General features: G+C 35.7%; 1 protein-coding gene across 7 annotated transcripts in view; it reads right to left on the minus strand.

Annotated features, from left to right (window-relative positions):
- Positions 1–23,889, minus strand: part of FHL5 (four and a half LIM domains 5) — a 115,056-nt gene that overhangs the window by 80,277 nt on the left and 10,890 nt on the right. For 4 of the 7 annotated variants that reach the window (XR_013486979.1, XR_013486980.1, XR_013486978.1 and 1 more), the window contains exon 1: positions 12,287–12,436. The exons of 2 other annotated variants lie outside the window; for them this stretch is intronic. Coding sequence is in view for 2 of the 5 variants with exons in the window: in XM_078155231.1 (XP_078011357.1) it covers positions 12,287–12,393 (107 nt within the window). In the remaining 3 variants the exon portion in view is untranslated. Of the gene's footprint in view, positions 1–12,286; positions 12,437–23,889 lie in introns of those variants that run through there. One more of the 7 variants, XM_078155229.1, reaches the window with a different exon arrangement.

A 23,889-nucleotide genomic window follows, 5' to 3' on the forward strand; every position in this document is an offset into this window, starting at 1 on the left:
AAAAGGAAAAGAAAGAGGCTCACAATTAAGAATGATGAATCTACAAATTGGAATATAATCTTAAAAGGAAAAAAAAATCTCTTAATGGAATAGAGAACTTTAAAAGCATTCCTGATTGGGGGAAAAAAACAGCACTGAGTTTGGAAATACGAACAAGAGCCAATAGAAATCTACAACGGTAAATTTATTTCAGAAATTGTAAGGAACATATGAGGGGATGTTGCTAACATTCTTAGGAGGGAGAAGAACAAGTATCCCTTCAGAATGTTGACGTTTTCAAAGAGTATTAAAGAGTAACATAAGAAAAACCTGAGGTCTTAGGAATGGAAGGGTTCAGTTCTGAGGGTTTTAATAAAAGAAAGAGAAGGGAAGATAAAAGAATGAAAACACTAGCATATAAAGGAGGATAAAAGGGGGATGGGAAGAAAAATACACACATTCAGGAAGAGATGAGGGAGAGTGGTCATCAGATGAACCTTACTTTTATCTGAAATGGACAAAGGAGGATTTAAACGAGAGTTTGATGTGAAAATGCATCACACTCAATAGGGAAACAAGCAGAGAAGTGTGGAATTAAGCAGTGGAAAAACTCTAGAGAGGGAATAGTTAAAAGCAAAACAAACTTGCTAATTCTAAAGAGGAGAAGAGAAAAAAAGAGAGGAAGAGGAAAAAAAGAACTAGAATGTAGGCGGTTATCTTAGATTGCCTCTTAGATAATTAGAGAATGGACAAATAAACTATGGAGTACAAATGTAAGGCAGTATTATTGTACCATAAGGAATGATGAAAACAATGATTTCAGAGAATGCTGAGTATTATTAACCAAAACATAGTGAAGTAAGCAGAACCAGATGAACAATTTATATGACAACAATATTGTAACAATGACAACTTTGATAGGATTAAAAAATCTGGTCAAAGTAATGACCAGTCATGTCTCTGGAGGATCAATGATGAGGCATTTTACTTACCTCCTGATGGATAAGTGATGGACACAAGGTGTAGAGCCATATTTTATGGACATAGTTACTATGTGGATTAGGATTTGTTTAATTATGCTCATCCCCTCAGTTAATTTGAGGGGAGGAGAAAAGGGGTATGTATGTATGTGTAGGAGGACGGATTTAACAATAGTGTTGAGAGAGAGAGATGGAGAAGAAGAGTGAGAGAAAGGGAGAGAGAGAATATGAATGAACTCCACTGAAACACTTTCAGAATTAAAGAAAAAGTTAGAAACAAAAATAACAAAAAACACCACTGGGCAGTACCAAAGGAGCAAGTCTTCAGTAAAAACTGTAGTCTACATATAATACCAGCTTCATTAGCCATTCCCACAGAGACTACATCAACTATTAATGCTTTTGATAGACAGGGAATATACTCTGGTGGAGTTATGGTTTAACTATGAATATAGAAAGAGTTCATTATTATGACCGAGCAATACTATATGAGGCACAGAGGGAAAAAAAAGACCAAAAGAACTTTTTTCTTAAGAGACTGAGTGAATAAACTATCATGGAGAAAGAGTTTGAAAAGACATTTTGAGACAATTAAATTTAACTCTTTTTTTGTAGTGAAGTTAGCTAAGAATTCCTGAGGGACTTTGACTTCCATTCTGAGAGAATTGTGGTTCTTATAATAAGGAGACATCAGCAGCTGCAGCTAATAGAGGTGACCCTGGCTGTGATCTTTTTTCATGGAAGATACATTCTAGAAATGTTTAAATATGTCTGTGTTATTTTTACATTGTTAATAAACTATTTAGCCAGTAACATTGATGTTTGTCTAAGCCTAAGAGACCAGGGAGATAAAGGAGGAGAGGAGAACAGGCAGAGTGGGAGGAAAGGGAGAGCAAAAGAGAATTTATGGGAAAAGCTGTTTCTCTGATTTACTTATAAAGTGGTATCAGGGATAGGGCTAATTATTAAGAAAAAAAGTCTACTGCTATTTATTTTCAAAGAAGTATCAAAATACAAACCTTTATATTCTTAGAACCCACATAGAGAATCAATGGGCTAATAGCAGGTAGAGAGGGTGAATTTGGTGTTGTTGGCCAGCTAGAGTAAGCACTTAATACTCATATGGATTGTAAGTGGGAACCATCCCTAAAGCCTGTTACCTACACATATGCATTGTATTTTCTTAGTACATGATGTATTTCAATATTTTAAGGAAGTATACTTCATTTTCCCTCCTTTGATGCTGCAATTCCTTTCCATTCTATGTAGATGGTTTTCAACAGGTGTTTGGGTAAAAAAAAAAAGTCATCACTCTGTGGTCAGCTTGCTGTTGAAATTCATCAAATTCATCTGAGCTGGTCCATGGACGACAAATGTGTGGGCTGTCATTGGGCCTATACTTAAGGTCTTTCCAACTTAGTAGAATCTGTCAGAGATAGATAAAGCTCTAATGGCAGACTTCAAGAGCTTAAAGTCACTTCTATGTAACAGCGAGGACTGAGTGTGGTAATTTTTTTTAATTTAAAATTCTTAAGACGCACGCTGAATGATTTATTTTTTTAGTTTTAATATTTTCATACTATAAATCCATCCCTCTCAGCTCCCCTTAAACATTCTATTCCCATGCCCCTTTCATTTCTACTTCCAGTAAAGAAGTTTCTGACAAATTGTTGTAAGAATATGTGTTCTTTATTAATAAAGGTATTGTTGTATCCTTTACTACTAGAAGTTTCAAGCTATGGCTTTTGTTAGTGCTTCTCTGAGGTCATAGAAGAAAAAGAAATCTAGGCCAGAAAGTTCCCAGTGAAATATGAATTTGACCAAAACTCTTTGCAAGGATCACTGAATTCCATATTTGATTACTGCAACAGAAAATGTCATTCTCCATTTAATACAAGCACTCTCAAAAGATTATAGAGGGCTTAGAAAAAGGAGGAAAATAGATTTGGTTCTCTTGAAATGTTTAAAAATACATATCTGATTCATATTAAAAACCATCATGTTCCCTCTCCTACCTACTCAAACCCCTTACCCCAGTCTATGCTCTATTGTCAATTGTTAATAAATCAAATCTAAAGAATTAAAAGGAACTTTAGAAGTTAGGCTCGGAGAGGCTATTTAACTTTTCCAAAGTTATACAGCTAGATAGCTTTTGTAGAACTTTTACATTTAGAATTTTTAAAATTGTCAACATTATCATAATTTCTCCATTTTTCCTTCCTAGTTTATATTCTCAGTGCCGCTGATTTGGCTATGGCAATAGCTTCCTAGATTGTCTCACTGCTTCCAGTCTTTTTCCTTTCCCTTCACCCATGGTCCAATCCATTTTATGCACTGTGGTACCATGTTAATCTCTGTAAGTAATAGATCTTGCCAGAATTATTTTCTGCTCAGATATCTTCTAAGGTTCTCTATTGCTTTTTGAATTAAATCTGGTTGTTACTGGATCTATGAGTTAATACTGAAATAAGATTCGGTCAGGGCAAGAGAAGACTTAGTGAATATTTCTATCTAATCAGATCTGTCTAGTCATATCTGCTTTTTCTGAAATGTTACAGAATTACCTCTGGCCTTCTTCTCTACTTTGTTCCCATGCTGAGGGTTTTAAAGTTTTTTGTGTTTTGGTCCTGTTGAGGGTTGCGTGCAAACTAAAGGAGTATGTGTTTTCAATCTATTCCCAGAGTGTGTTAGCGTAGCCTTGTGGGGAAGGAGATGAGAGACGTCAGATACATAGTCAATGGAAAATTTCTGACCTCTGAGAATCTGAACCCTTTGAACAGCATTGACTTATTATTTACAACCATACAGAATCTTTGTGTGTGCAGTCACATAGTCAGCAATATACTACTTGGTAAAGAGAAGACCAAATGAGTTCTGAATGTCACACATTCGTTTGGGAACAGATCATTTAAGGACCTTACCTTGACCACCTGGGTTTTCAGGGCTCATTTTGCAACTGTTATAAAGCAGTGAACCCAGAAGGTAACCTTGGATACCTTTTCCAAGATTATACATGACCAGGTAAAAGGTAAATGTAATTGAAATATGCATATACCTCTGCTTGGCCAGTAGGGCCAAGTGACATCAGATATGATTGGCTGAAAGGAGGTTTTATATTCCATCCCCTTTATAGATTACTATTAACTATAAAAATTTGGGTCTTTAGGTTAAAAAAAAATAAGACATGCTTGTTGATGATATATTTCCTATTTGAAATCTCACTATGTTTAGGTATGAATAAGTTTGTCAGAAGATACAGCCCTCTAAGGTTCTCCCACCTCTCTCTTCCTCCCTCTCTCCCTTCCTCCCTTTTCCTCTTCTTTTCCTTCTTCTCTCCCTCCTTCTATTACTTCTCTCCTTCTTCCCTGCCCCCTTTTCCCTCCTCCCTCCCTTCTTTTCTTTATTCTGCCCTTCCAGTCTTCCTTTCACAAATAGTTTATAAACATCAATTTATGCAAAGTATACCCTGCTAAGCATCAGGGAGAAATGAAACTAAATAAAAGAAGTCTTTGCCCTCTAGGAGCTTGCAGTAATATTTTTGTTATAAATGAGAATATAACACATGCCACAGGCCTGTGATTTAGTTGAGAATTGCCTCCACCCAAGGAGATCTGCAATCCATTTTTAACATACGACCTAACAGAGTTGCCTGAGTCAACTTAGAATATAACAAATATAGCCAATGTTCTTACGAATTCAGGTGAAGGATAGTCCACTTGACAGATGAGGAAAGCTCATGGAAGGGCTTCATGGAGAAGATGGCATAGAAGTTGTCCCTTAGAGGATAGGTAGGATTTTAACATGGAAAGGTTGATGTGGGGAGGGCATTCCAGATATGAGGAGTACAGAAGCATGGGACATATTGAAGAAACAGTAAGTACTCTAACATAGTTAGAATATAATCTTATGGGGTATGATGTAAGATAAATATAAATTGGGGCCAGATTGTGAAGAATTCCCTGGCAAAAAAACAAGCATTAATTTAGCTCTTAGTGTCAGGCACTATTTTAAGTGCTAGAGATATTAAGAATAACTTTGAGTGACTGTCATTTTGACTATTGTAAATACCCAAATTAAATACAAAGAACATATGAAGGAAGATATTATCTGCATCCAGAGAAAAAAAATGATAAATAGAAGTATGTATAGAATGGTTTTACATATGTGTATGTATGTATGTATGTCTATACATATACATGTATGGACACACATACATACATATGTATATGTCTGTATCCATATATATGTATGTATGTATGTCTATACATATACATGTATGGACACACATACATACATATGTATATGTCTGTATCCATATATATGTGTGTCTAATGGTAGCCATCTCTAGGGTGGGGAAGAGAAAAAAAGGGTAAAAAGAAAGTTACATGATAATTTTATTATATATTTAAAAGAAATAGCAAGTTGTACATACTAGATTTACAGTTTCATGTACAATCATCTTTTTTTCCCCCCTATTCTACAATGTTCTGGAAATGCTAGTTTTATTCCTTAAGTTCAGAATAAAATAAATTTAAAAATTTTAAATACAGTCTTTGTGTTTAAGGAACTTATACTCTAACAGGGGAGAATACAATGAATACAGAGTGAATAAAGGAAGGGAGTGCCCTGAGAGTGGGCAGGGAAGGTTTCATTCACCTAACATGATCTGGGAGGAAATAAGGGAATGCAAGGGTCAGAGGTATTGAGGAACTGCTTTGTAGGTGGTAGGAACAATCAGTAAAAGCTATGTAAATCTGAGCCAGCTTATGGAGAGACTTTAATACCGAGTACAGGAGTTCAGACTTTTTTTTTATATGTGGGATGGGAAGTCTCTGAAGACTTTTGAACAGAAGTTAGGCAAGGATTTTTCAGTAGCATCTTGTTGGTATTAATACACAATTTATATATATTTTACTGATATTAGGAGACGGCATGATACAGCAGGAGTAGCAATGGATTTAGAATCAGAAAACAGATTCAAGGCCCTTCTTTGTTTCTTACTCCCTGTGTGACCTTGAGCAAAGCACTTGATTTTTCTGGACCTCGATTTCCTCATCTCTAAAATTAAGTAGCACATAAGCTCCTCGAATGCATGGTTATTTTGCCTTTGTATCACTAAGGCCAAGCAAAGTGTCTTGAATATTTAATTTTCAGCGCAGAGCTGTGATTTCATTGGTATAGGGAATCCCCAGTGAAGAAATTCCCTCAATAAATGCAGATTGATAAATGTTCTGAAATCTATTGTCTTAGAGAATTTTCTGGTTCATCAAGAGGTTAAATAACTTGTCTAGGGTCACACAGCCAGAATGTGTCAAAGGCAGACTTGAACCCAGTTCTTCTTAACTCTGAAGTCAGCTCTTCATCATAGGGCCTAGAGTCAGGAAGACCTGAGTTCAAATCAGCCTTAGACGCTTACTATGAAGAGCTGACTTCAAATCAGCCTTAGATGCTTACTCTCTGTGTAACCCTGGTCAAGTCACTTAACCTCTGTCCACCTTAGTTTTCTTATCTATAAAATGAGGATAATAAAAGCACCTATCCTCCCAGAATTGTTTTGAGGATCAAATGAGATAATTTTAAAGTGCCTGGCACATAGTAGGTATTATACAAATGCTAGCAATTAATATTCTTATTCTCCATCCATGCCATCATCATGCCTTCTACCATACACACAGAACATGCTAAATGCATTTTTGTTGAGTTTTGGTTGTACTCTATTTGCCAGACTCTTTTTATGGATCTCTAAAGTGGGAACATAATTTCCTACAGATTGTCTTGGCTTTGCCACACTGGCTGAGTGATTTTGGTTGATTCATTTCATCTTTCTGTGCAGGTTTCCTGAGGACTAGATGATAGCTCTGTACAGTCCCTTAAATCTCCAATATTCAATAACTCTCTAATTCCTAAATCAAAAATGTTTCCCTTCTAAACATTTCTATAAAGACATAAATAACACAATAGCTACCAATCTTCAAACTTATGGAAGCATGCATTGTTGTTTCTTTAACTTAAGACCTATTATGCTTTCTGGTTGAATTTCATCAAGCTACATATGTACACTCCGGGCATTTTCTAAAATTCAGCAGATAAGTAGCTTTAATCAGCCTTCCCCAATGTATTCATATCCATGCAGGAGGGTTACATGACTGAGAAACAAAGGTGCTATGGAAAAATGACTGTTTCTGAAATTGGAGAACCTGGGTTTCTATCCTGATTCTGGTGACTAGTACCGTGTAACCACGGGCAAATCATTTAACTTCCCTGGGACTCAGTTTCATCATCTGTAAAATGAGGGGATTGGCACATGTGTATATATATATTTCATAGTATCACTTTCCTTAACAATCTGGAAACCAAGTAGTTTCCCACCAGTTGGAAAATTGGCTAAATTAACTCCAGTATATTAATTGTACTGCAGCTGTTGTATATGATGGAATATTATTGTGTACATAAGAAACTGAATATGAAGATTTCAGAGATGGGTGAGAATACAAATACATTGAGATAGAGTAGTCAATCAGCCAGTCAACAAACTTTAATAAGTGCCTACTATGTGTCAGGTACAGTAGTAAGTGCTGGGGATGTAAATATGAAAAAGAAAAATAGTCCCTAACCTCAAGGAACTTGCAATTTAATGGGGTAAGACAACACACACAAAAAAAAGAGGCTAAAAAACAGGGTGGTGTGGGATGGGGAAGAGAAAGTTCTTGGCATGGAGGAAAGAGGGAAAAGTCCAATGGAGTGCAGCTGAATGGGAAATGAAGAGATGGGTGGCCTGATAGCCTTTCTTAAATGGAGGTTTGGGGAGGAACTCTCCCCTTTGCCTTCCAATCAGAAGGGTCTGAGGGGCAGAGGGTTACCGATGAGGTTTTAGTACCAAGGTTGATGGTGTATCTGGAGGAGGAAGAGTGAAAAAGAACTAGGAAAACAATATACACAATGACTATGATAATGTAAATGGAAGAGGAAAATAAACTTGAACTGAATATTGTATAATTATAATGACCAACTGTCCTGGAAGGAAGAATTGAGAAAATGTGCTTCCCTCACTTTATAGAGGTGGAGGACTTTGGGCTTGGGATGTTGATTAAATTATCAGTCATAGTTGATATGAATTTTGCCACTGTTTTTCCTTTCCTTTTTTTAAATTTTTCCCCGCAAAGTGTGGCTTCTGGGAGGTCAAATATACAAAAGATAACAATACAAATTAATTTTCTTAATGAGAGATGTTGGGCTAGATGGCCTCAGATGGTTCCAGCTCTGTGTCTGTGAATCAGATAGCCCAGTTCAATCTGTTATTGAGTTTGAAAAAGTAGGAAGCTTCCCCCCGATTTCTATCATGCAAAGCTTTAAATTTTTAGTTCCAATGATGTAGATATATTAAAATGCAAACACAGAATGCTGAAGTTTTTCTCATTTGTACAACTGGCAATGGAGGTAGAAAGTACTACTTTGTTAGTTTAGAGTAGGGAGAGATTACTTCATGATGGTGTAGCAAGGTTTTGAAGGTTTGAATTGGCCATACTTATTGGTCACTCATCAGCCTGCTATCTGATTCATTCCCATGTTTAATCTTATCATCCCAGGTCCTAGGAAAATTCAAGAATATGTTTGGATATTTTCTCTAATTGCTGATTTTCAATATTTTCTCATTATTTAATCAACTAAACATGTTCATTAAATATTATTTAGTTAATACACTGAAGAAAATTCTTCCCATAAGCATTTGCTTATTAAAACTCCTAATAACCTAGGTTTTAAATAAACATTAAAGACATTGGCTGCATGGTTTACTAACAGTGTAACCAATGATAACACAAAGAGAAATAATTATTTGTAATGATTTAATTGTTAGAATTGTCATAGCCAGAGTCGACTCAAATCATCGAAATAACTGCAGATGACCACTTCTGAAAACATAATCCCATACCATTCAATTTCTCTCAAGATACTAAGTATAAGAGGCAGGTAGGTGATACAGTAGATAGAACACCAGCCCTGGAGTCAGCATAATCTGAGTTCAAATATGGCCTCAAACACTTATTAATTGTCTGACCAGCCCACACTTACCTGGGCAAGTCGCTTAAATCCAACTGCTTCCCCAACACAATACAAAACAACAACAACGAAAATACTAAGTATAGTCCTTTCTCAAGAATCTTTTTTACAAGATAGAGGTGAAAACCTTCTGCCACTAGGAGCACCCTTCCATTCCCTTCATCCCCTCTCTAAGGCTGCCTTACTGCTCATATCAGTTGGGCAAGGTGGAGATTCAATAGGCCTTATCATCTCCCCTGCCATTACAATCTAATGTACTCAAGGCTATACCACTTACCCAGCTGTTACACCCAACAGACCCTGGAGCATTATCATCTGACTTACTATGAACCCCTTGGTCACCACATCAGTTTTGTTGCTGAACTTTTAAGTCTTCCGGACTTTTCCATATGCCCTGCAGCTGAAATTCCTTTTTATGTTTTCTTCCCTAGTTAAAGAGTGAGCTCCTAGAGTGCAGAGAGACTATCTTTGCTTTTTGACACACAGTAAGCATTTATTAAATGCTATTTTCATTCATTTATTTATTCATACATTCAAAACAACTTTACCAGAAAAGATTTTTCCACCTTCTTTCTCTCTGCCTTCTCTAATTTCTATCCATTCTTGAGAGCAAAACAGTGTCTTCACTAGACTAATTTCTCATATACTTTTCTTTATAAGGCTTCTTCATATGTTCAAACACTATTTTACTCATTCTCTCTCTTTTTCACTTTCTTACCAACATGATAGGCATTTTGGTCACCTTACTGGCATGGCAAGTCTCTCTGGAATGATAAGTAAAACTCTCTAACCTGTCAGCCAAACTACTCTTTCTGTAACATTCCATTTGGATCTTAAAGATAAAATAACAGTATCTGTAGTCTATGTGGGAGAGCCTAGTGAAACAGGTGTTACTCTAGTGTAAGAGTTCTTAGCCTGGAGATCACAGACCTCTTGGAGTCCACGGCTAGATTTCAAGAGGTTTGTGAATTTGAATGGGAAGAAATACATCTTTATTTTCACTAATATCTAACTGAAATTTAGTTATTTCCTTAAATGATTTAATTATACTGAAGAGAGTGCCATCCAAAACTTCATTAGATTGCCATAGGCATTATGTAACACACACACACACACACACACACACACACACACACACACACACAAAAGGTTAAGAACCTGTCCTCTAGAGGCTGTCAGGAAGACTTCCTAGACTTGATCTGATTCTTGAAAGATGAGTATAATTGTACAAGTGGAACTTGTGGTATAGGAGCATAACATTCTAGCCAGAGGAAACAACGTAAGCTAAGTTGCAGAGATGAGAAAGCATGGGACAGATTCAGGGAATAAATACCAAGCCACCTTGCTATACAAAGGGAAAGCACAGAAGATAAGAACTGGAAAGAGCCAAATAGCAGAAGGGCTTCAATACCAAATAAAGTCCCAAAATCCATATGAATATACACACATATAATATGTATGCATATAAGTATATGTATGTATGTATGCATTGTTGTTTGCTGTTCTGTTGTTTCACTCTTGTCTAAGTCTCTGTGACCCCATTTTAGGTTTTCTTGGCAAAGATACTAGCGCGGTTTGCCATTTTCTTCTCCAGCTCATTTTACAGATGAGGAAACTGAGGTAAATGGAGTTAAGTCCAGGATCACACAGCTAGTAAGTGTCTGACGCCAGATTTGAAATCAAGAATATGAGTCTTCTTGACTCTAGGCCCAACACTCTATTCATTGTGCCACCTAGCTGCACGTGTGTATGTATACACACATATACATACATATATACATACATATATATATACACACACACACATATATGGACACATATGTATATATGCATGTTTGTGTGTATACACATATGTACATATAAACGTGTGTATATTCCCTATTGACATGTGTGAAATGTGTGAATGCATTATATGCACATATTATGTGCACATATGGATATATTGTATGTATATGTGTATGCATTTCTATGGACTTGTGATTTCATTGATATTGGGAACTCCTTATTAGGAAACTCACTCTACCAAAGAAGATTGGCAGTGAGTCTTAGAGAGTTGCCTTGGGGACATTGAGAATTTAAGTGTTTTCCCAGGGTCATACAAGCAGTATGTTTTTTTTTTCCAAAGGTAGGATTTGAACCTAAGTTTTCCAGATTCTGAGAACATCTCTTTATCCCCTATACCATACCACTTTCCCTGAATGTTCTTGTTCCTCTCTCTCTCTCCCTCTCTCTCCTCTCCTCTCCTCTCCTCTCCTCTCCTCTCCTCTCCTCTCCTCTCCTTTCCTCTCCTCTCCTCTCCTCTCCTCTCCTCTCCTCTCCTCTCCTCTCCTCTCCTCTCCTCTCCTCTCCTCTCCTCTCCTCTCCTCTCCTCATTTAGTTACCTTAAGGAATATCCAACAGAATACCTGTGGTTTGCTTCTCCACAGTCTATGGAGAACCTTAAATTTCTTTCACATTATTTCTAAAGAAGATTTCTATTGCACAAAAGGAAGCCTTTTAAACCCACAAACTTAAAAACGGGAAAAATACAAGACAAGTAGAAGCACAATGTAATGCACTAGACTAGCCATAAGATTTATATTCTAGTCCAATGTCTAATATTATTTTGTCTAACCCTGAGCAACTCACTCAGCTTTTCTAGGTCTCAGTTTCCCCAACTGTAAAATGAAGATATTAATACCAGTTCCAGCTGGCCCTGAGCAAGTTACTTAGCATCTCCAGGTCTAAGTTTACCCAAAAGTAATGGACATTAATACCAGCTCTACCCATTTCTACAGGGTTGTTGTAAGGGTCAAACGCAATTATGAATGTATTAATACTTGGATAAGTCAGGCTTCTAGCCATAATCATTTGGCACTACCAATTTATAGTAGAAAGAACAATGAATTGGAGATCAGGAAACCAGGGTTTTAGGTCCAGCTCTTTTCATAACTAGATCTATGACCTTGGGTAATTAATAATAATAATAATAATAATAATAATAATGGATAACATTTATATGACATATTTAATGTTTGCAAAACACTTTGGATATATTATTTCATTTGATCTTCACAACTATGGTATAATAGGTTATATTAGCATATCCATTTTATAGATAAGGAAAGGCACCAATAGTGGTTAAGTGACTCAACCCAGGGTAGAAAAGCTAATAAGCATCTATAGCAAGATTTGAATTAATTTCTTCCTGATCCCAAGTCCAGTTCTCTATCCACCGTACCACCTAGGAGCCTCTGTCACTTCACATCCTTGGGCCTCACTTTCCTTACCTGGAAAATAAGTGGGTTGAACTAGATGGTTCCCAGGTCCCTTCTTGCTCTGAGATGCTGGAGCCTTTTGGAATATTGACTCTTGGTTCTGCATCTGTATTTATCATACTAACAGAAAAGACTGTTTGCCCATTTTAAAAATAACTTGAGTTTTAATTCCACTATCAATCAAAATAACCCAAAACAAGCATCAGAGAATTGGAGTGGAATGTTTGATATTAATCTCTAGGGATATGTTTTACTGGCTCTGTTTTGTTGGAAGCTGAATGTCTTATGTTGAACATTCAACTCCAGATTCTCTGGGGAGTTGACAAACAATTTTCCCATGAAATAATACAGCTGACTACAGCTTTCCAGTGGGTTAATTTGTTCTCTGGATGCTGAAATAATACATGGTAGTACATTCTTTGCAGAGACTGATGTAATTATGATAGCTCTTCCTAGAATAAAGATAAATGGCAATTCAGTCCATCAACAAGAATTTATTTATAGATCTAGAGCGAGAAGGGATGTCAGAGGCCAATTGGTTTATCTTCTCTCTCTTTTTTTTACATTTGAGGAAACTGAAACCCAAGGATATTAAGTGATTTGCCCAACGGCACTCGGGTAGTAAGCATCAGAAGCAGAATTTATACCCATTCCCTTTGAGTCTAGAGCTAATGCTTTCACTACTGGGCCAATCTGCCTCCCTTTCAAGTGCCTGCCATATGCTCTACATTCTGCTTGGCAACAGAAATTCAAATTCAAAAGGAAATACTCAATGGAAAAATTAATAGGTGATTCCCATATTTTAAATAGCTTCTTATTTTTTTAAAAAAACCAACAAAGATTTTAATTTCTTTAAAGTGCTTGAGGCTTGTGCCAACCATGATTCTTTCATAAGAAGATAATTTTCCAAGACAGCTTATAAAACAAAGGATTGTTACTTGCAGGAGTCAATTTCGTATTATCCAGTCTATGAATTTTCCAGATCATGTCTTCTATTCTTCCCCATTCCTGTTGTTTGCCTTTGTAGCAATTCATTGCTTGTTACATCTTTTTCTCCAGCATTTATCCAAAATGTAGACTAAGGCAAGCAACATAACATTTCGAAACGTGGTATCCCTAGAATCACTAATTAAATTCAACAAACATTTATTAAATAGCCACTGTATGTGGCATTGTGCTAGGTATTGGAGAAGATAATGTAGAGAAGACAGAGTCCCTTCCTCCAATGTGCTTACAATTTAGCAAATGGATAGGAAATCTATAAATGTAATGATAGTACCTAAGTACATAAGAGCAATGTGAGATTTAAATGTGGAAAGGTCATTCCTGATCTGGAGAGATCAAGAAAGGCTTCCAGGATAGCGTTTGAGATAGCCTTTACATGAGGGGTAAGAATTCAACAGGTTAGATGAAAGGATAATGAAGAAGACATGTGCTATTTTTTGGAGGAAAGAAAGCATGCAGTGGGGACAGGTAAGAGGTATAAGTTTGGTTGAAATATGGAGCCCATGGCTAAAAATAGTATGAGATAAGATGGAAAATTAGGGCAATGTTAAGATCACGGAGAGTTATGCAAATCACTATAATGTAATGTGTGTAACAAATGGGAATGTGAGATACATGTAAAGAGGAGGTCAGGGCAAAGTGCTAAAAGAAATTTGAAGATGGAAGGATCATTTTTAACTAGAGATCAAGGAGGGCTTAGGTGTGGTGGCACCTGATGTGGATCTTGAAAGAAGGGAGGAATTTGAACAAATGGAGTTAGGAGATGGTGCAGACAAAGGAACAGGAACAGGAGGGAAAAGATTAAGGGGGGAGAATAGAGTCCCTTTTTGACTTGGATAAGGCAGGACTTTTGGAACATCCTGTAGAAAATCTAGAAACCTAAAGAGGTATATTGCCACTGACCTGAGTTTAGAGTTCTCTTTCATACTGGGAAGTCCCAGGTCATTTGCTACTGGATTCTTCACTGCTACTCCTTTCCCTAATTTTTTTTTTTTTGATTCTCTAATACCCAGATACCTACTATAAATCCCCTATGGAGGGAAGACAGCTAATTTTTATTTACCTTGTTTCCCTACTCACTCATCCCCTGCCTTTTACATGCTCTCCCAAAACATTACACCGTCTTATGTCTTTTTTAAAAGGACATTGACCACATAATTGGAAAAACATCAGTTGCTCATGGGTAGGCCGAGCTAATATAATAAAAATGACAATCCTACCTAAGCTAGTTTACTTATTCAGTGCCATGCCAATAAAACCAACAAAAACCATTTTAAAGAGTTAGAAAAAAATAATAAGAAGATTCATTTGGAAAAACAAAAGGCCCAGAATATCAAAGGAACTAATGAAAAGAAATGCAGGGGAAGGTGGCCTAGCAATTCCAGATCTTAAATTGTATTATAAAGCAGCAGTCATCAAAACTTCTTGGTACTGGCTAAGAAATAGGGAGGTGGATCAGTGGAATAGGTTGAATATGCAAGACACAGTAATGACTATAGTAATCTATTATTTGATAAACCCAAAGACCCCAGCTTCTGGAATAAGAATCCACTCTTTGACAAAAACTCTCCTTTGGCTTCCTCTAGTTTTCTCAAGAAGTTATTTTTTAGTGGCTTCTCTTTCCCCCTTCCAATAAAACTTAGTCTTATTTAGTACAAGTTCACTCAGAGATATGAAATATCTGTCATAAAAATAAGGCCAATGTTCTGTTTTAATGAGGCATTGGGAAGAAAGCAATCTAAACATGGCCTTTATTTTGTTTTCAGTTCCAAATTCTCATCTGCCTCCTCCCCACTTATTGAGAAGTCAAGAAAAAACAAACTCATTAAAATATTTGTAATGTCAAAGAAAGAAAGAGAGAGAGAGAGAGAGAGAGAGAGAGAGAGAGAGAGAGAGAAAGAAAGAAAGAAAGAAAGAAAGAAAGAAAGAAAGAAAGAAAGAAAGAAAGAAAGAGAGAGAAAGAAAGGAAATATGTTTCAATCTCCACTCTGAGTCTATTACCTTTCTATCTGGAGGTGAATCCCATGCTTCTCATGAGTCTTTTGGTATTGTATTTTATCATTGTGTTGATCAGAGTAACTAAGTCTTTCAAAGTTAACTATCTTTACAACATTGCTGTTATTGAATAAATTTCTTCTGTGCTCCTCTAACTTGACTATGATGTTACCTTTTATGTCTAAATCACGTACTTATTTGGAACTTATCTTGGTATATGGTGTGAGTTGTTGGTATATATCTAATTTCTACCAAACTATTTTCTAGTTTTCCCAATAGGTTTTGTCAAATAGTTGAATTCTTGCCCCAGTAAACTGGGATCTTTGGGTTTATCAAACATCAAGTTACAGTGCTCATTTGCTTTTGTATATTGTGACTCTAATCTATTCCTTTGATTAATTTCTCTATCTCTTACCCAGTTCCAAATTGGTTTTGACAATTAGGGTTTTGTAGCATAGCACAGTTTGAGATCAAGCACATGTCAGATCCCCTTCTTCCCTCACTCCCTTTTTTTCATTCAATCCCTTGATTATCTTGACCTTTGTTCCTCCAAATGAATTTTGTTATTTTTTCTAGCTCTATAAGTAGTCCTTTGGTAGTTTGATTGGTATTGCACTGGATTAGTAAATTAATTTAGGCAATATTATCATTTTTCTTATATTGGTTCAGCATGCCCATGAACAATGAACATTTCTCCAGTTTTTTAGATCTACTTTTATTTGGGAGAGAGTTTTTAGTAATTGTAATTGAGTTCATATATTTCTTATGTGAGTCTTCGCAGATAGACTCCCAAGTACTTTATATGGTCTGTAGTTATTTTAAATGCAATTTCTCTTTCTTTATCTTCCTGCTGGATTTTGTATATACAGAAATGTGGATATTTTGTGTGGGTTTATTTTATCTATTGCAACTTTACTGAAGTGGTTAGTTGTTTCAGTTTTTTTTTAGTTGATTCTCCAGGGTTCTCTAAATAAACCATAATGTAATTTACAAAAAGTGATAGTTTTGCTTCCTCTTTGCCTGTGCTTAGTCTTTTAATAGTTTTCTTGTCTTACTTCTGTGGCTAGCATTTCTAGTACAATATTGAATAGTAATGATGGTAATAGACTTTGTTGCTTCAACGCTTGATCTTAATGGAAAGACTTCTAATTTATCTTTATTATAGATAAATGAATTAAAAATTTTTGCTTCAAAGATCATTATTGAATATAATTTTTATTGATTTATGATCAGTAAAACATACATTTAATATTTCTGCTTTTTGCATTTGTTTGTTGAGGTTTTTATGTTTAATGCATGGTCAGTTTTTGTGAAGGTGCCATATATCGCTGAGAAATAAGTATACTCCTTTCTATTCCTACCCTATTCAGTCTTTTTCAGAGGTCTTTCAAGTCCAACTTTCCTAAAATCCTATTCATCTCCTTCACTTCTTTCTTATTTTCCAGTTAGATTAATCTAAGTCTTCTTTCTTATTTATTTTGCAGTTAGATTAAGTCTGAGAGGGATGAATTGAGATCTATGCTATTATTGCTTTGTATCTATCTCCTCTTGTAACTCATTTAAGTTTTTCTTTGAGAATTTAGATGCTATTATTTGTAATGGCAATAAGCTAAAAGCCTTCCCAATAAGATCAGGTGGGGTGAAGCAAAGATGCCCATTATCACTACTATCACTCAGTATTGTACTACAAATGCTAGCTCATATAGCAATAAGAGAAGAAAAAGAAATGGAAGAAATTAGAATAGGCAATGATGAAACAAAACTATCACTTTTTGCAGGTAATAAGATGGTGTACTTAGAGAATCCTAGAGAATCAACTGAAAAACTAGGGGAAATAATTAATTACTTTAGCAAAGTTGCAGTATATAAAGTAAACACACATAAATCATCACCATTTCTATATATTTCTAACAAAGTCCAGCAGCAAGAGATAGAGAAATTCCATTTTCAAAACTGCAGACTGTATAAAATGCCTGGGAATCTACCTGCTAAAGACAAACCTAGGAACTATATGAACACAATTACAAAACACTTTTCACACAAATAAAGTCAGATAGAAACAATTGGAGTAATACATATGCTGAACCAATGTGATAAAAATGACAATTATACCTAAATTAATTTGCTCATTCTGTGCCATATCAAACTACCAAAAAATATTTTATAGAGCTAGAAAAAAATAACAATTCATCTGGAAGAACAAAAGGTCAAGAGTTTCAAGGAATTAATGACAAAATATGTGAATGAAGGTAGCTTAGCTGTACCAGATCTCAAATTGTATTATAAAGTGGTAATTTGGTATTGGCTGAGAAATGAGTGGTGGATCAGTGGAATAGATTAGGAACACAATATATGGCAGTAAACGACCATGGTAAATGTGTTTGCTAAACCCAAAGACCCAAGCCTTGGGGACAAGAAATCACTATGAGACAAAAATTGCTGGGAAAACTAGAAAAAAGAATGGCAGAACTAGGTATAGACCGACATCTCACACCATCTACTAAGACAAAGTCAAAATGGATGAATGATTTGGACATAAAGGGTAATATCATAAGCAAATTAGGGGAGCATGTCAGATCTCTGAAGAAGGGAAGAATTTATTTCCAAACAAAAAATAGAGAGCATTACAAGATGTAAAATGGACATCTTTGATTATATTAAATTAAAAAGATTTTGTACAAACAAAATCAATGCAAACAAGTTTAGAAGGAAAGCAGAAAGCTAGGGAAATTTTTTTTACAACACTTGTCTCTGATAAAGGTCTTATTTCTCAAATAGAATTGAGTCAAATTTAGAAGAACACAAGTTCTTCTAATTACCCAATTATTAAACTGTCAAAGGATATGAACAGCCAATTATCAGATGAAATCAAAGTGATCTGTAGTCATATAAAAATGCTGTAAATCACAATTAATTAGAGAAATGGAAAATTAAAACATATCTGACATACCAGTTCACACCTATGAAAGAAAAGAAAATGATAAATGTTGGAGGGGATGTGGGAAAATTGGGACACTAGTGCATTCTTGATGGAATTGTGAACTGATTCAACCATTCTGGAGAGGAGCAGTATGGAACTATGCCCAAAAATTGTGCATACTGTTTGATCCAGCAATACCACCAGTATCCCAAAGAAATCAAAGAAAAAGGAAAGGGATTCATATATACAGAATATTTATAGCAGCTTTTTTTTTTTGCAGTAACAAAGACTTGGAAATTGAGAGGATGCCCATCAATTGGGGAATGGCTATACATGTGGTATATGATTATAATTGAATACTATTGTGCTATAAGAAATGATGAGCAGGCAGATTTCAGAAAAACCTGGAAAGACTCAAGTGAATTGATAAAAAGTGAAATGAGCACAACCAGGAAGACACTGCACACAGTAATAGAAACACTGCATGATGATCACCTGTGAATAACTTAGCTATTCTCAACAACGCAATAATTCAACACAATTCCAAAGGGCTTATGATGAAAAATGCTATCCACCTCCAGAGAAAGAACTGATAAGAATCTGAATGAAGATTGAAGCACATGATTTTTCACTTTATTTTTATGGTGCTTCTTTCTTTAGTTCTTTCTTTCTTGGTCTGTGTTTTCTTTCACAACATGACTAATATGAAAATATGTTTTGCATGATTGCACATGGATAACTTGTATCAAATTGCTACTATCTCAGGGAATGGGGAGAGGAAGGAGAAAGGGAAGGAGAGAATTTGGAACTCAAGATTTTAAAAAACAAATGTTAAAAATTGGGGTTTTTTTTTAACATATAATTGGGAAGAATAAAATATTCAAAAAATAACCAAAAAACCCAAAATAATTTAGGTACTATCCCATATAGATTCAGTATTGATATTAATTCAGTGTTTGTGGTACTGTTTAGCAAAATTTTAATTATGTCTACTTTTGCTTTTGCTTTGATCATGATTGCTACCCCTCCCCATGGTGATCCATCAAATCATTCTCATACTTGATTAGAATATGATAATAATTTTCTACTTTAAAAAATAAGATGTAATTTTATCTAAATAATTGTTTGCTTTTTCAAAGTTGAAGGTAAATGCTATATTTGTGAAAGGTCAAAGTTTGGATTACTTTGTAATGATGGAAGAAGAAATATAAGAGGTCAAACTGACAAGTGCCCATTGACTGAATTTGACATTCCAAGTCTTACCTCTGTTTGTTTTCATAGGGTACCCCTGAAGCCTGGAATATACTCCTTTCTCCTCACCTCTGTCCCTGAGAAGCCCTGGCTTCAAAACTAAGTTCAGGGGTCATATCTTATATGGATATGAGATACAGGATATCTTATATGATATGTATGATATAAGATATGATATATATATGATATAAGATATAGGGTATCTTATATGATTCTGAAGTTGTTAGTACTCTCTTTCTCTTCAAATTAACATTTGTGTGCATATCTATTTATGTATTACACCCTCAGCAGAATATAAAGCACCTTATACAATGCCTTTCACACAGTAAGCATTTAATAAATGCTTGTTGGATTGAATTGCACTGGAAGGGGTGGAAAAACAGGCAATTAGAATAAGTAGAAATCAATCTGTCTGAATTAAAACTATATTTACTTTAGTCAGTATGACAACAGCTAGAACACAAGTGTTTTATTTCAAATACAAGGTACGTAGTTGACTCTGATCAAGAATTTTTTTTTTAGATGAGGAAAGAGTCTTGTAGGAAATAAAGAAAGTGGAGCTGTTAAGGTTTCACACCAGGAAGCTTTGTTGTTCATTACTGTGATTAAGATCTGACTTGCCTCCTGACTGCAGGAACACAGGAAAATTATTGTAGTCATCGGTACCAGCATGAAAGTTCATGACTTGGTGACTAATCATCAGAAGACACAGTGATGTCCAGATTCTCGTTAGGTGTTTGCTGATTTTTTCCAGTGGATACGTAAGTGTTGGTACTGGCCGATGGAGGGCAGGCTCAAGCTTAAACCATGTGGGTGGAGAATTTTGTTTCTCTTATGGTTGTTCAGTTGTTTTTCAGTCATCTATGACTCTTCATGGTCCCATTTGGGGTTTCCTTGGCAAATATATGGAGTGGTTTGCTCTTCCTTCCCTAGCTCATTTTATAAATGAGGAAACTAAGTCAAACAGGGTTAAGTGACTTGTCTAGAGTCATACAGCTAGTAGGTGTCTGAGGCCAGGTTTAAATGCACAGATTAGTCTTCTGACTCCAGGCCAGGCATTCTATCCACTATAACACCTAGCTGCCCTTTTCCCTTTGGCACTGTAGTTATAATGCAAATAAAAATGGTGAAGATAATTTTGATGTTGAATTATATGGTAGAGAAACTTGGGGATATGAAGACTAGACAACCTCTGAGGGTCCTTATACTTCTAAAGTTCTGAATCTAAAATGCCCTGCTAGAAAATATATCTCATGACCTTTTTTGGTATGTAGAAATTAATAGAACATGTGGGCAGAAAGGAATTCTCAAAGCATTGCTAATGTAGCAGCCAGTTGAGTTTAAAATGAATTAGTGTCAGGTCAGCATAGAGAAAATAAAGCCTTCTAAGATAAGAGGTTACATTTTCATTTGACATGCTGGTCTTCTCTCTTTGAATTCAAAACTTCTTTTTGCTCACATATATGACGGTCTGATTTGGGCTGATTAGGAGTGTAGCTTACACTTAGATTTACGTTATTTTTAAATGTAGGCAAATAACTGTTGGCAAAAGGATGGAGGAGCTCTAAAAATTTGACCTGAAATTCACACCACTGATCTTAGTATGGCATAGAACACATATGTCCATCTTCTTTACTGGGACTCTGTTCGAAAATGAACTGGGCTGAATAATTGCCAGTCATTAAGATGATGTATGTCAAGCTATATGCAGAGCAAAATTAAATTCTTTTTTTTTTTTTGCTCAGTAGACTCACAGGTTGACCCAGAGGTCTTTAAGTCCCATTTTAAATTGAGCTCTCTTCATTGTATCTCTAATCCCAATTATTTCCTCTATCTGTTCATATCTAATACTTATATTATGCCTATGGCATATTTATTCCAGTAACTTTTTTATTTTTCTGGCTTCTCTGGATTCCTCCAAGAGCAACTAAAACCTTGCCTTCTACAAGAAGCCTTTCTGGTTTTGCCTTATCATTAATGCCTTCTACAGGTATGTGCTGGTAAACAGGGACGTGTCAGTAAATGTTTGATAACTGGCTCTCCAGGAAAAAAAAAAAGTGTACACGTGACATAGTTTTAAATTTAAATGCATTATTAACATCTTCTCCATCACTTTTGTTAAATCTAGAAACCAAATAATAAATCAATTCCTGATTTATAGTGTTTGCAGATTTCCAAGGTGTAAAATGCTTATACTGGTTTTGAGCTGGCTCCTGCACCCCCACCCCCGGGTTGGATTACTCCAACTCATTCCTAGTGTATCTAGTTTGTACAGTTATTTACATGTTGTTTCCCACATTAAATAGTGAGTTTCATGAGGGCAGAATTGTTTTTGTCTTCCTTTGTATCTTCACCACTTAGCACAATGCTTAATATATAGTAAGCACTTAAAAAATGCCTACTGACTAGATTTAACTGTCACTCAATTTCTCATCAGTCTTCCTTCTGATACCAAATGCATCTCTTTAGAAAAATTTTCTCCAGAAACAACAACATCATTAATGGATTCAAAACAACTGGTCTGATCTGTAAAGGAAACATATCTGAAAATGTAGTTGCTTGAGCACATTCTGAAAACAAAAGAAACATTCTCTAGTGAATGTTGACCCTGTGGCTCAACAGTTCAATCATATCTATGGTCATCTGCCCTTTAGTCCTTTGACCTTTGTTCTGGTTCCTTCCTTCCTTCCCTCCTTCCTCTCTCTTTCTTTCCTTTCTTTCTTTCCTTCTTCCCTTCCTCGCTCCCTTCCTTTTCAACAAAGTATGGTGTAGGGGAAAGAGCAAAAGCCTTAGAAGTATGAAGAACTAGCTAAGTTCAGTTCTTGGCTCCGTTTTTTATTAGCCGTTTGAACTTAAACAAGTTATTTCAGCTTCCCTGGGCCTTGATTTCATCATGTGTAAAATTAAGTAATCAGTATATATAATTTATAAAGTCCTTGCTAATCTAGTATAATTGTGTATCCTTTTCAAATCAATCCTGAAAATTCTTTCTCAAAGGACACCTGAATCAGTAAGAATTCAGACCATGATGAAGTTATTCTTTTTGTCTTCTTAGAGATCTTGGCCTTAATTCACTGTATGTCTTTTGTTCACTTGGTAAACCCACCTAGCAGGGGAATGGTCGGAGATGGAGATTCACTAAATTAGCAACATGGCTTTAGGTAAAGTTCGATTGAAGTGCAGGCTAACAATTTTGAAAGGATTTGAAGTATATTGGTTGGAAACCTTTTTTGAAATCTTACCAAAATCCACTTAGGATTGTAGATTTGTTTACAGTTTGAAGGGACCTTAGAGGTCATTTAATCCAACATTTTACAGATGAGGAAACTGAGACTTAGGTTAAATGACATGCCTAAAGTCAGAGAGGTAGGCAGGATTTGAACTCAGGTTCTCCAACTCCAAAGCCAGTACCGTTTTTGATTATGCTGCTCTGCCTGTTCTTTTAATATATTTGTAGCATATCAGAAGTCCAATGAGTCAGTGAATGAATGAAAAGGCATTTTATTAAGTGCTTACTATGTACATAATGGAACAGCTAGGTGGCGCAGTAAATAGAGAGCCAGACTTGGAGTTAGAAAGACCTGGTTTCAAATCTGGCCTCAGATACTTACTACCTGGGTGACCCTGGGCAAGTCACTTAACCCTGTTTGCCTCAGTTTCCCCATCTGTAAAATGAGCTGGTAAAGGAAATGGCAAACCACTCCAGTACCTTTGCCAAGATGATGGGGTCACAAAGAGTCTAACATGACTGAAACAAAATACTATGGAGATACAAATAGAAAAATCAAGACAGTATCTGCTCTCAAGGATCTCATACTATATTTGGAGATGACCCATATTAGAGAGTTTAGCTATACAGTGAATAGGAAGTCCTGAAAGTCCTGAGCATATAGTAGCAGGCATCAGGCAGGCCAAAGAGCAAGAATAAAAATTAAGAAAAACATTGGGAAAAAGAAAGAGGAAATAAGGTGGGAAAAACATCAAAAACACTAAAATGAAAGCTGATTTAAATGACATCTGACTCTGACATTCCAATGTGCACCAAAGTATTTGTCTCTTATCTCCCTAAAGAAATAATTTTCCATAGGTTTAGAATGACTGAAAACAACCATTGCTCTGTTAAAATGATCCTGAGCAGAATTACTCTTGATGCTGTGTTAGAAAATGAACCTACTATCTTAACATCCCCCCAAATTGTCTCCTTGCCACAATGTTGGTAGAGCTATGAAGTAAGGTGGCAGAAATATCAGTGATGTGATGTTCCATTAAGGAACTAATCCCTTGTTCCTGCCTAAGCTTGAACAGCTCCAGAAATGGCAGCTAAAGATTAAAAAATACACAAATAAAGTGGGAATAAATATAATAAAAAAGCAAAACAAACAGACATCCAAGTTTTTCCTCTCAATCAAGGGATTTGGGTTTTAGCTTTAGGCATATGTTATAA

Source organism: Phascolarctos cinereus, unplaced genomic scaffold (assembly GCF_003287225.1).
Source record: "Phascolarctos cinereus isolate Bilbo 61053 unplaced genomic scaffold, phaCin_HiC Scaffold_5;HRSCAF=322, whole genome shotgun sequence".
Lineage (NCBI taxonomy): Eukaryota > Metazoa > Chordata > Mammalia > Diprotodontia > Phascolarctidae > Phascolarctos > Phascolarctos cinereus.